Source organism: Hippocampus guttulatus, chromosome 20 (genome assembly GCF_054856545.1).
Source record: "Hippocampus guttulatus isolate MCC_2025c chromosome 20, RoL_Hgut_1.0, whole genome shotgun sequence".
Taxonomy (NCBI): Eukaryota; Metazoa; Chordata; class Actinopteri; order Syngnathiformes; family Syngnathidae; genus Hippocampus; species Hippocampus guttulatus.
Genome location: NC_141280.1, coordinates 2,989,366 through 3,003,414, shown reverse-complemented (window position 1 = coordinate 3,003,414; position 14,049 = coordinate 2,989,366). Strand labels below are relative to the sequence as shown.

At 45.6% G+C, this 14,049-nt stretch overlaps 1 protein-coding gene across 2 annotated transcripts in view; it reads left to right on the top strand.

Moving 5' to 3' along the window:
- The first annotated feature begins 1,902 nt into the window (after positions 1–1,902).
- jag2b (jagged canonical Notch ligand 2b) overlaps positions 1,903–14,049 on the top strand; it is a 35,106-nt gene continuing 22,959 nt past the window's right edge. The window contains exons 1-3 of one of the 2 annotated variants that reach the window (XM_086100280.1): positions 1,905–2,011; positions 2,139–2,299; positions 3,583–3,897. In XM_086100280.1, the coding sequence (XP_085956406.1) occupies positions 2,231–2,299; positions 3,583–3,897 (384 nt within the window). In that variant the 5' untranslated portion in view covers positions 1,905–2,011; positions 2,139–2,230. Of the gene's footprint in view, positions 2,300–3,582; positions 3,898–14,049 lie in introns of both variants that reach the window. The other variant, XM_086100281.1, reaches the window with a different exon arrangement.

Below are 14,049 nucleotides of genomic sequence, written 5' to 3'. Positions count from 1 at the left end.
CAATGCAAATGTCCTAAAATAAAAATCTGGATAAAAGTATGGATACTATAAAACAAGAGGTTGATTTTAATGTGCTGCAAATTGCATCGTGACAGATAGAAACTTTGTCATATGGGGGATGTGAGCTAAATGTGTGTTGCTCCTTCAGGTCACATTCTCAGGCTTGAAAGCGGTTGAGTGCAAACAGTAGAGGGCGCTCTAAAACTGATGCAATCGAGGCTTGGTTTGAGGGGAGGACCTCTGTAAACTGGGGCTGCTTCACTTTTGATAACAAGTCTTAAATAACAAAAAATTTTTGAACGAGCCAAACAACACGTTTGTAATTATTTCCCATCTTAATAATAATAATAATAATAATAACCATAATAACCGGGCATTCATAAAGATAGTTGGAATATTTTTTTCATATATATTTTAGGCATTATGCCAAAGCTGTATTTTGGTTGGGGGTGGAGTGGTCATTCTAGAAATTTATAATGAAAAAAAAAAGACAACAAACGAACATAGCCATAGCAACGTGTCTCCTGTAATGTCATCTCAAAGAAAATCATTTATTGTCAAACAACAATCATCAATGAAAGGCAGTTTAGCGGCTCTCAAATGGATTTCAGCCGCTCTCCAAGCTAACTCTTCAAGACTTAATAATTCAAACAGAAAACCAATCTTAAAAAATAGAGGGATTTTTTTTTCAATTGAAAATTGCGCGATATCATTCAACACGAAACATTTCTTTTTAATAAAACTGGGATATCTTGTAACATTCCAATTTTCTTACTTTTTTTTTTTACCAACATTCAACATTTTTACTTTTTCATGTCATGCTTTTAATTGCGATGCTTTAGTGCAGTCCAATGTGCAGCAAACTGCAATTGGCCCCTGGTCAATTTTTGGGACACAGTTTGTATATCGACCCATGCCCACTGCCTTTTTCTAAAATACACAAATATGAACAAATGTTCAAAATTGTCATTCTATGCCACACTTCCTAATAGACGTATGTCAAAATGCCACTTTAGATATGGTCAAAATACCTGCAAAATGTGTGCTCTTCAGAGGTTTTATTTCTCATGATACTTTCTCAATGCATGTACAGTATAAAAGATCCAATATCTTAATCCAAGAATATAAAGTTTGAAGCAAACAACAAAAGAACCGCACTTTAATTGTTTTTTTTAATAGCAATTCAAACGTTCTGCCCCCATTTGTTTTGGGGGAAAATTTTTATCAAAGGGCCTGCCCCTGAGAGTGTGGTAGCAGGCTGCCTGTTGCACATCCCTGATAGAGACAAAAAAAAAAAACCCATTCCACATTCACACATGCACTTAAGGACAAATGTTGGTCTCACATTGAACCTAATATGCATGTTTTTGGAATTTAGGAGGAAAGCAGAGGGCTCGGAGAAAGATCCACACAAGCACGGGGAGAACATGCAAACTCCTCAGAGGCAGGCCAGAGCATGCAGATGCTACCATCTAAAAAAAAAAAGAGAAAAAGACATCTCTTTATTACTATGTGTGCATTGACAGTATGAAAGGGTTAAATTATTCCTCTTTTTTTTAGTTTATATATGACACCATGCACCTCTCAAACACTACTTAGATCCAACAATAAATACTCGAGATGAAACACTTGTTTTTGTGCTCAGGAGGCTTAATGGGAAGCTCTTAAAAATTCAAGTTTTTAGGGGGAGGAAGAGTAGGATTGGTGGGCGGTTGGTATGGTGGGGGTCTGGGGGGGGGGGGGGGTTATTCCCCACTAATGTCCGCCCACTAATCCGGTTGGCTGTCAGGCTGCCCCGTGGCCAAGCGCTGAGAGGTTGACGCAGCTGTCACTCAAAGCCGACGTCCTCTCCTCGGGCTCGTGGCTCTGACAGGCGTCTCAGTCAGTTCGCCTTGTGGAGACAGCTCAGACGGAGGGGAACGGAGCCCACTCGTGTGAATGTTGTGCGTGGACCATCACCAGCACGCTGCAGCCTGCCCGCCCCGTGCGCACGCGTGATCCGCCCGGCGCGGTGAGACCGAGTCACGCCTGTTTTGTTTTTTTTGTTTGTTAGGTTTTTTTTGAGCAGGGGGGGGATTTTTTTTTTTGAATTCGTATTTTTTTTTAAGGAGCTTGTTTTTGTTATTGTTGCATGTCAGGAGGGTCGGAGCTGCTGGTCGCCGGCTCTGCGGCTGTTTGTCTGCGCTCTCCGAGCCCCCTCCCTCCTATGGGACTCTAATTAATCGGAGGCATGTGGACTCGCACCAGGATTAGACATCGCTTCCTAATAGTGTGCCTGCTGTTGACGTTATGGGCCAAGGTAAGACGCTTCTCCGCTTCGTTTGTAACAATAAAATATCCATTTTAGCATCGACGCACGCACACCGACGCACGCCACGCTTTTAATCACCCTTGTTCAAAAGTTGGTGGACGAGGGCTGATTTGGAGATTCTTTGCGTCACATTTAATCGATCATTCAATTACGTAGACGTCATTAGCGGCGCCTCAAAAATCACGCCGCCTCTACGGGACTCGCGTAGCAGGGATTAATTACTTGTTCGCCTTAACCCCTCCCCGACCTTTTATCGCCATCAATTAACGCCCGCGGTTGGTTTCGTTGATGTTCGGGGCCCAAGCGACTTGTCAATTGCACCAATTGGCCGCTGCAGCAAAACAATTTGCACCAGGAACCTCCAAAACGCTCACGCCCCACTTTAGATTTTTTTTTTTTTTGCCATGCCTCATCATGGAGGATGCACAAGCCCCCCCACACGCGTGATGACCACTTGCACAATATCAGGATAATGATCGGTGGTCATGATGTTGCAGCTGGGCGCATTTACAGTTAAATATTTACAATTTGGTTGGAAAAAAAAAATCATTCGGTTATGCATTGTAATTGCACGTTTCATTTTGACATCGATGTCTATGTATAGATGCAGGGCAAATCGGGAATTTCGGGGAAAATGATGTGTTGATTTTTACGGGCCGGTCGAACCGCCTGATGTTCGCCCGCCCCCATCGCCGATTAACTTTCGTAGTGTGACGTCTGCCGTACAACACAACCCCCCCCCCCCCCCCACCCCCGCGTCAACGATTACAAGTAGGCGCGTGACGGCCGTTCTTGTCTATTTTGTGGTTGGAATTTGCGGTGTTTCGGAAGTGCACTCAACCAAATTGAGGAGCGCTATGTTTTTTTTTAAACACATTTTAACTGTAATGTAACTCATCAACGCTGCATTCACGTTGCAGGCCCAAATGCCCCATTCCGATTTAATTCTGATTTCAGATTTTTCTAAAATATATTCTGTAAATCAAACGAACCACGCCCTTATGCTTGAATACAATTTAAAGATAGATGGGGTTTTTTTTCCATTTATGTGCAGAATTGTGTCATATGATCTCTGCAGTGTAAAGCTAGCTTCAAGCAGTCAAAATACTCGAAGCGGGATTTTTAGTGTGCAGTTCTGCATCACTGCAAACTACAAACACAATAAAGCAATTGCTCACTCGACTGTGTCAATTCAAAGGCAGCATTATCGTCTGCCTTTTTGAGTGTTAGCTCTCATGTAATTGTGGGCATTTCTGAAACGTTGTTTCTAGGCGTCCCAGTCAACAGGCTATTTCGAGCTGCAGCTGATCTCGGTTGAGAATGTGAACGGCGAGTTGGCGAGCGGGGAGTGTTGCGACGGCTCCAGGAGCTCCCATGAGGATCTGCGCTGTGTGGAGGATGAGTGTGACACTTACTTCAAGGTGTGCCTCAAGGAGTATCAGGTGGACATCACCACTGGGGGGGCCTGCACCTTTGGAGCTGGATCTACGCAAGTTCTCGGTGGAAATATGTTGAACTTTCAGAGCGCAAAGAACAAAATCGACGACGCTGGCAAGATTGTCATCCCGTTCCGATTCGCATGGCCGGTAAGTCATTGATTTAGCTCCAGTTCAGCCTGCAGGTTAACATGTCTACTTCCTGTCTGGAAAGATGATTCATGATATGGAATGCTTCAAGTTCGTGTCCTTGAATTCGTACTGTCAGTGCGCCAGCATTCTTGCACACCGCTACAGCGGCAATTATGAAAGATGAAAGTTAATAGTTAACGTGTCATTGAAGAAAACTGGCTTTGCAGTGGCAAGCTTCGTGCTCAGAGCAAATGAATGTAGTTTTTCTCATCAACGGGATTCAAATTCTTTCGGCAGTCTTGCATACCGCCGCCACATTTGCCCATAAAGCCGGCTACGAGTTTTTTAAAAAATATCAGCGACCCCCCACATGATGAGGGGGAAGAAAAAAAAAAAGAAATCACGTGTGCTTTTATCGTGTGGTGAACTTGAGAAGACCAGCACACTGCATATAGCCATGTCTCCACTGACATTTGAGTCTCCTCTCCAAAACTTGAGCTCTGTTGTAGTACCGAGACTAACCTGTGAGGGGCAGCTTTGTGCCACAAATTATCCAAATTGCGGAAAAATAAAACCCGGACAAAGTAGTAATAGTAGTATTTGTTATAGCAGTAGTTGTCGTATTAATTGCGGAAGAAGAAATAGTAGTAGCTAGGTTAGCCGTTATCTGCTAGCAATATTGCGGTTGCCAATTCTCGCGACATGAAGTAAGCGAGCGTTTGATGACTTTGATTGGAAGGGGCAAAAAATGTTCAGGTGCAGCTGGATTGATATGTGTGTCAACCACATTAGATGACTGTTGTGTTTTGGTTTTGTTTTTTTTGGGGCGAGCATCAAAAGCGCTCTTCTAGCATGCACGATTATTTTTGCGAAATGGCTTCCAAAAATCCTGTTGCAGGCACGGTGCTCGGTAGCACCATCACCTGGGCTGTCACTTGGAGAGTGGCCCTGATAGACTGTCTGAGGTTTGGCTTGATTCCAGTGCGCCACTAAGCACCTGCCAAGGCCAACCCGGGCTAATTGGACGGGGTGGTGCATGCTTTAATGTGCAGACCCTGAAGAAGACGCTGGTGCGGCGAATGGCTGCGCTGATATTTTTACCCTTTCCTTTTGAGCTGGCTTGACTTGGTTTGAGTTGAACCGCTTTTATGATTCCTCTGTGCACAGCATACCATTTCGCAAACAATTGGAGAATAGCCGGTGTCCTATATTGTGGTTGTCTCACACGGTGCCTTTCTAGTCTGTGTCTTGAGCAACTTCCTGCTGGAGTCTGGTGCGGTCTTCTGTCCTCAAAGCTTTCATGGGCCACGAGATGATAATATGCTGTGAGTGGGGCTTTGGTTTGGAGTTTCCCCCTCGTGCATCCCACCGCTTCCCCCCCTGCTGTGGGTGCCAGGTGGCCCCTCCAAGGCAATTAAGCGTGTCCCACTATTGAAGGTTGGTCGATGATGATTTGGGCAGGCGAATGAGATGTGCGTGCTTTAATTATCCCAGTCTGACTTCCCCACTTTTTGTGGCTATCAGGGGACGATGCGCACATCTATGAAGCTACACGGGTAGATGTTAGGACTTTTCTTGATGTTTTGATGTCTTTTGTGTTAATAAATCTGCTTTGGTTGGAAAGTACAACCTATTGGCACATTTGGTTCCTTGGAAATTCATTTATTATTCATATTTTGGACTTGGGACGTGTCAGTCTGTCAAGATTTTTTCGTGAAGATTAATCAATCAATTAGCTTACACAATTACTGGCAGAATATTGACAGGTTGATTGATTTTGATTGCGGTTTCCAAACCGAAAATGGCAACAAAACCTGTTTAAACATACTTTGGTGCCAAGTGGATATATTTTACAGTGAACAAACGATAAAACTCCAAAGGTTGTTTTGATTTGGGGCAGCGCCTGACACCTCAAGTCAGAGGGGACGAGGTTTATTCTTGGTTTGATCTGTGAAGTGGTCCTGACTGATAGCGCTGCACTGTTCCACTGGCAGATGTCACAACAAGCCCGGGAAGGTCATTCTTGCGATGCGGCGTTGTCACTTTGCACACCGTGGAAACAAAGATGCAGTGTACCATCGGCCGTGTCATCTGGCTAACAGCCCATTTCACACATTGGACGCCTGGCTTCTCCTTGTGACATCATCAGGCTTTTAAAAAAAAAAAAAAAAAATTCAAATGATGCCATCTTACAGATGCACTTATTTATTTAGAAATGCGTTTTATTCTCGTGATTCTGCCAACCAATGGCATGCCGCTTGTCTTTTGGTACCATGACAACCAGGAATAGATATACTTTACTCTGATTTTGAATGATGCACGTAGCTTCAGCTGTGGAAGTAAATCCCCAAATGTTAAGCAAACGCCCCTATAGATAATACAAGCATTTTCACTTGTGGAGGCAGCACTTCTTAAACTTCTATGAGTGTGAGGATTCTGCTATCTGGCACTCATCCAGTCAACACCTCGCCACACTCAAACACCCCCTCTGCGTCGACCACCTCACTAAGCAATCGACTATGTGCCGTTTATCAGGAGCTAATGTTAACTCGTGCCAATCTGCTCAGCCAACAAAACTCAATGCAGCTTTGCTTACCCTTTGGCTATTACATGACAGCATTTCAGACATTGTCGTCTGGCTGATGCTTTAAAGCGGCACCACTAGCTGCCAAGTTGTGGCCATAAAAAAAAACGTTTCCATTACAGGTTCCAAAACTGCCTGGCCTTGCACCGCCTCGGCCTTGCTTGGCCTGGCCTGGCCTGGCCGCTGTTTGCTTCTCCATTACAAACAGGCACCAATCAAATTGGGTGGGATTGGGCTTGGGTCAACTGTTCTGTGCAGTTTCCACTGCGCTCACAATATGCGGGGTTCTGCCGTAAGATTTCACGAGTGGCGAGTCTGGTCTCTGGTTTTGCGGCGCGCTGTATGATGTGAAGTGGCAAATTACAGACTGTCAAATGCACAGAAGCTTTCACACAGACAAGAATTCGTTTCCGGGTTTAAGACAGCAGGAGACGGCTCGCCGCCGCCAAGACATAAAAATACAGTATATATGGTACACATATATTGTGTTTTACAGCAATGCTTTACCATATTTACAATTTAATATGCGCCGATGGCGCTGCGAACCACTTGCAAAATTTTGCGGAGTAGAACTGGTACATTGGAAAAGGGCCTAAGGTGTGCAGGTGATTATTATGCAAGTTAGATGAATTACGACTTTGCAATTCAGCAAAATTCAGAACTGCTTTCTCATAGTCACATTTTCACAAGTAGTTACGCAACCATTTGTATACGCAACTGTAATTTTATATTTACTAGAGAGCAGAGGTTAATTTGTGACATTTGTTTTAATTGTTTTATAATCATAAAGCTAATTTTATTATTTGTTTTTAACTTAGTGTCTTCTGCCCCTTCGTCGCTGTTCAATCAGCCCAATGGGTGTGGCTTATATTAATGATCCTTTGGGGCATGCATGATTGAACCCTCTGAATTCTGCCTAGCAACAAGTGGTCCGCCAAATGTTTGGTATGCCAGCCTGCTAAAATGGATTCCATCCATTTTCCATAACACTTGCACATGTTCTGGTCGCAAGTGAGCTATGGAGCCTTTGCTTGTGTGTTCCTTCTTGCTTGTTTGAAGTCAATTTCACCCTAGGATGCCTTTGTGGTTTCGCCATCTCTCCCCCAGAAGTTGAGATTTTCCTTTGAACGTCAAATTCGTTGTACTAAGGGGAGGAATTCATGTTAGTAAAACTTTCAAAAAAAAATTTTCTTTCTCGGCGGCTGTCTGTGTTGATTTTGTTATGGGGCTGACAATGACAGGGTGGATTTTTTTGGCGGATGTTAGCATTTCATGAACAACATATTGGACTTTCGCTTAGCAACTTTATTCAGTGCAGATATATCTTCTTTTTTTTCCCCCTCCACAACAAAAAAAGACAATGCTGGCATGAAATATTGTCACTGACAACTTCAGAGGGTTTTTTAAAAGGGCAGTTACCCCATGATGACAGGGTGGACAGCAATTTTAGGGACATGTGCAAACCTGTTTTATGTGATTATTAAAATAAAATACACATGGTAAAATTCACTCATTTTATTAAGTAACATGCCATTGGAAAGTGGGAACAAAAGGAACTACATGAAAGCTTTTAGACATGGTATGGATTTTGCGCCTCTGTGTAGATTGTCAATCAAGCAGCCGGTCGGTCGGCCAACGGGATGTTCATGCCGCATTTGGGCTGTCTTCATCCTCACTTTAAAGAACCTTCTGGATGTGGAGCTTACTTTTCATCTTGCTTTTTTTTAACCTGGATGAAAACTTTGATTCACGAACGTGACCGTGTCAGAAGAGGAATCGGCCGACGTGTATTAAAACCATGTGCTAATCTGCACAGACCTGTGTGAGACTGCCTTTACTGGAGACAACCCAAACTATTTGAATGGGTTTGGCTCCCTCCTTGAGCCACGTGTCCGTCAAATGCATGCGGCGTGCACTTTCAAGCAGATGCAGTCAAGTGCAGCCAGCCGTGCGTGTGGTTTTTAAAGTGGGATCTGCGGAAAACACAGAGTAAACTTTTGACTACTTGCTGAAATTCGGCTGATGTTAGACGCCTCTTAACTGTTTTCTGTGATTCACGCACACACAAAGTATCTTCTGGCCTTTCACCTGAACAAATCTGCAGCCACCATGAAATGGTGGGTCCAATTGTTGGGCGTTTTAGATTTTTTTTACAACACGCTGTGTTGTTGTATTCCTCACTTTTGTGAGATGGAAAGCTTCCTCTCACAAGCATAGCATTATGCACCACACCACGTTGAACATTGCGCAGAAGTTGGACAAAAACCGCAGTAGTGCTTTCAGTTGAACACTTGGAGTACTGAAAGTCACCTCCGCTTTCTTCCGCGCTGGCCTGTTAAGCGCATAGATGACACGCCGACGGAGGCGGCCGTGGTTCAACCACACCTGACGCAGCGCTTGTCAAAAGCTGTTGCTAGGAGACGGCTACATAGGCCTGCCGGTAAACAATTATCTTTGCTCGCTGTGGTGTCTGCCCCCCACCCACTCCCCCCCCATCCTCCTTTTTGGTCCAAGGGCTATTGTGTGCAAAGTAACTCACCTTTTATTTAAGTTTCTTTGATTGGATACGAGCGCTGTCGAATGGAAGTGAATTCAACTCCCTTCACAATAAGCAGTAGTTATTGAACAATTAATCAAAAAACACGCTCCAAGAGTGTATAATGCCACTCCCAGTTGAAGTTAAAAGTCAAACCAAACATCAAACAAAGAGAATGACATGCTTGTATGCATTTTAAAACAACCACATAACTTCACTAAAGGAAACTCCGCTTAGCTTAATGCTAACAAAAACGGATCTTGGTGTTGACGGTGGCGGTTTTAGAACCTTTTAAGCAATGGAAAATTGATCACAAATGGTGGAACGACATATGTAGACAGATATTAGACAATGCTTATTGGACTATTCTTTATCCTCTGCAATGCTTCGATCAGTTTCATCACGTCCTTGCTACGCTCCATTGCTCTGGACTGGCCAAGTATTTCAAGTCCTCCACACTTTGCGTCTCTCTTTTCCCTGTCGCATTCTTCCTCCCCCACGTGTCTCACTCACGCACATTGTCGTACCTTTAACGTTTGATTCTTCTACTCTTCCGAGGCATAAAACCTTACCTTTGCTCACAAATTCTCACTCCTGTCCCGAGTCTGGCATATCTCTATTCTTTCCCTCAACTCCACTTTACTCCTCGATAGTCATGACAACTCTGCACAGTTTGCACCATTCCTCGGGCATCTTCTTACCCTCAAAATTCTCATAAACACCCTGGTCAAAAACTCCATAGCCACCCTTTCCGAGATGCCTCCACGGCTATGCCATCATGACCAACTGCGTGGCCATTCTTCGTCACTTTTAGTGTCTCATTTCGCACTTCTCGGAAACTAATCACTGTTACTTCCTTGGGCCACCAAAATTGCCTCTGCTACTCTTCCTTCTCTCTCATTGTGCACTAAATGCAGGTCACATTTTTATTTGGAGCGCATTCAAATTGTCTTCCCATGTTCAAAGAAAAGTGTGATAGTGTAGGCTTGGAACATAAATTTGGCCTTTGAGTTCAGCGACTGTTCATATCAATTGTGACCAATGCATCCATCACCAGTCGAGGCTTTTCATTAAATGTCAGCATCTAATTATACATCAATTCACGGAAGTGCCCCCCACCCTGTGTCTGCATGCTCTCGAGCAGCTATTCCAAAATAAAATGGTTGTTAACTATCCAGAAGCATCGTCGTATGGAAATCCAACCTGCCCAGGTCGGTGCCCGACCGCCACTCGGGTTGCCTTTGTTTTGAATGTGTAAACCACCATTCAAAGTGGTTATGAGCTGTCATGGAAACTTGTACAACAGAAATAAACTTCCTAAGCTGGGTGGGTGGGGCTTACCCGCCAGGGCAAGTCTACAGTATGCTTTTTGTGAGGCCGCTGGCTGCCTTTGTGGAGCTATTAAAGCAGCATTGTGGCGGCACTGCAAGGGTTGTGACATGCGACGTTCTACACGCTGCTGTGTGAGCTCCGGCTTCTTCTTTTTCTTCCTCTTCTCTGCATGTCAACGTTGCACCAACCCCGCCGTCTGTAAATCGTTTTCCCTACATTTCGTTGTCACCGTGAACCAATTTGTTTACACATTCTCAATGCGTTAGCGCGACCCCGGCGGCCACTTGGTAACTGGTGTACAGGTGCCACGGGCTCCTTGTGGAGGTAATGAATGCGTGTCATTACATGGGCAGTTAACTCGTCACTGTACTGCTGAACCCGTTTGAAATGCTAATGGCTCTTGAATGGAAGTGGTGCGGCATTGTGCTCAAGCCAACCCCCCCCCCCCCCCCCCCCCCCCCCCCCACCGTTACTATGCCTCATGAATTAGCTTGGTAATGTTTGCGAAGCATGCCCATCGCTGTGGCAACTCTTCAATGCCTTCAGGCAAATGAGCCACCTACGAGGGAGTCATGGTCCAATAGCCAAGAACGCACGCACAAAGCTAATGTGACCATATTTTATTTACGACTCCATGTGCTACTCCAGAATCATGCAGTCTTAATTAAAACGGTCAGCGTCGAGTAAACCCATTGAAAGGTACGGCGGTTATTAGTTCGGTTTTACTTTGGGGAAAATTTCTTGTTAAAAAATATGAAATAAAATACAGAATGTCAGCTAGGTCTGTCTGACAGTAAGTCACGTATAAGCGTTCGTCGTGTGCCGTTTATTCTTCATGTTGCATCGTCCTTGATCCCGCTGGCTAATTAGCGCCAGAGTGTGTTGAATTGGAAGTGCATGGCTAATGACCGTGTTGGCATCATAGCAGCCTGCTCAATGGGCCGTGCGTCCTCGCGTATTAGCGTGCGTGCATGCGCGCATGTGTGCGTGTGCACGCGCACAGCCGGTGTACGCTCGCCAGCCAAATGCCTTGCCTTCACTCTAACCTCTCTTGGCAGTCTTGCAAGCAACCTGTGACCGCAAATGCCATTCATTTTCTACCATTATGTAAAGGAAGGGAATTCTTCAGTCATGCCGCTCCCATTTTGGGTTTTCTTTCGTGGCTTTTCACCACCTTATTGTCTGATATAAAGCATGCTCGTTTATGCTTGAAGTTACATGGAAATGGGTAATTAAGGCCACATTTGCAACGTCGATCCCCAAAATGAGACCGGTTGAGTGAAGGCCGTTTCCGTATCAATGTTGTCATTCGCGAGTGGTAAAAAGAGCCCAAATATTAAATATCCATTTGTATTATTAATCTAGTTGCCATCAGTTCATCTTAATGGCTAATTCTAAAATAAAGATGCACCGCAGCCCATGACCACAACGTCACAAGACTGATCCCCCCCCCCCCCCATTTTTTTTTTAGACACCACTGTTTCAATTATGCCAAAGAACTGCGGTGTTTTCTCTTCATTCGGAGCGAGTCACAGAGTAGTGGCCAAGGGGTACCGCAAAAAAAAGGAAAAAAACGCTGGTCTTTGCATCCAGCAGAGATGGGTTGGTGCCTTGCCCTCGCCGGGATAGTGTAGACTCAGCCCTAGTAAAACTAAAAGCTGGGATTGACATCACAGATTAATGAAGATTACACGCAGCGATTACTGGCCACGGGATGAATCGTGATGACCTCATGTCCCATCAGAAGGCAATAAATCAAGAGATGTCAGTGATGCCGCATGGACGAGCTGGAACGTTGCCCGTTGGAGTTACCTTGAAACGAAGTATGACGGGTTCAGATTCTTTTCTTTTTTTTTTTTTTTTTTTTTTTGATCACCGAAAGAGGACATCTAAGGCAGGTACTGACATCCTGCGATCCTAAAAGCAAAATCCCAAATGCAAAATTTACCCGGCAGCCACAAACGAGTCAATCAACTCGGCTGATCCTCATCGCAGACGCGCTCCCACTGACAACGGACTGTTGGCCGACTGGGATTTTGCATGGGATTAAACACCAGGCCTGGATCTCACATTCTTAGTATTCTTCGAATGCAAACACGCACATCGCCCCACATGCAGAGCGCTGACCCCTCTTTAGAAAAAGGAGTGTGCAGACCCCCATGCTTAGTGACCCCAACCTGCCCCGGCTTCCACTTCCCACTGCTGCCTGCCTCCGTTTCCCGGCACCTTTTTATCCAAAGCGTAAAATGACTCTGCAGCGGCAGCAGTGAAGGCTCCCACCCACCGACCCATCCACGAGTCATCTGGCCAAGGAAATTTACACCTGCGACCCCCCTGTCGACATCGAAGACCATTTAGAAAAAACAAGTGAATCGGGAAACAAGGCCGATTGTTCGCTTTTAGTGCTTAGAATGTAAGCGCAAGACCTTGCAAGCAGTTTCATTGCATACAGGACACCGAAACACCTATCCCCCCTCCCCCCAAATGCTCCCCTTCTTCACTTGAAAATTAGGATTTCTCCTTGTAAATCCTCTAATCCATTAGGAGTCGGGCGGGCGAGGGTTTTTGGGAGATTGAACTGACAGAAGCTTCTTGGTTCTCCCAGATTTTAAGTATTTTACGTAGCCGCTTGAAGATTCGAACAGCGAAAAACAGTCCTTGGAGGTGAATAACGTTAGTTTGCAATCTGTTGGGCAGAGGATTAGTTGTACGTGCAAGCAATTGCTCGTCTTTTTGACTCCATCCAACTAATCTTGCCCGGCCCGCTGGTGCAAATGCTGATTGCTAATTGTCCTCGAGTTGACCGTGTCTCCGCATGGACAATGGTTGAGATTGGGATGGGGGTGAGTTACGGTATTGGAACAAGGGTCTTTGTTCAGCAACGCCTCTCCTCCCCCACTCCGCCCCCCTTTATCTGCCCATCATCTATCTTGTTCCGAGCATTTGGGCAGCTGTCACTTAATCCAGCTAATCACAGAGTGGGATGGTCTGTGGGAAACCAGACAAGTCGCTGGCTTTGCGCAAGCCCCACGCACACGGACCGTGTTGATTGTTTATCCAGGCATTTACAACATGAGGCGGGCTTGTAAAGAAGTGTCGCAGAAGGTGCGTAGGTGGAGATGGGACACCTGCTCGTCAGTCATTGATTGAAGGGATTTCCCACCCAACGTGTCATGAATCGCACAATTGGCCGCTCACGGTGCCTCTTCTACGCATTGGCATACGCGCGCACCCACCCGCATGCTCAGACTAGCCCACTCTATTGAGGTTGGGGGAGGGGGCCGGCGGGGGAGTAGGTGGAAAGGTCAGAAGGCGAGCTACATGTCGTGGGATGATCCACGTTCATGTCAAATAATCCATCGTCGAGGCCGCATCTGTTGTGCGTCTGCGCTCGCGTCGATTCTGCACTCGTGTTCGTAGACATACGGTACACCGAAACCCCCGACGCCTCTTCAATGCTCAAATCTGGCAAAGCTTCAATCCCCCCTGAAGCAGGATCAAAAATCAAGGAGCCTCCAAACAGGCCCTCTCCACCTTCAACTGCCATATTCTCTTCCATCCTCTTTTCTCCCGTCCACTCTAGCGTCTCCACAATAACACTCCCTCCCCTTCCTCCCGCCAGCGCCCATTGCCAGACAAGCCAACTTAATCCTGCAGCCCAGCAGCAACCAGCCAACCAGCTTGTTGGTGTCCCCCCCCCCCCCCCCCCCGATCAACA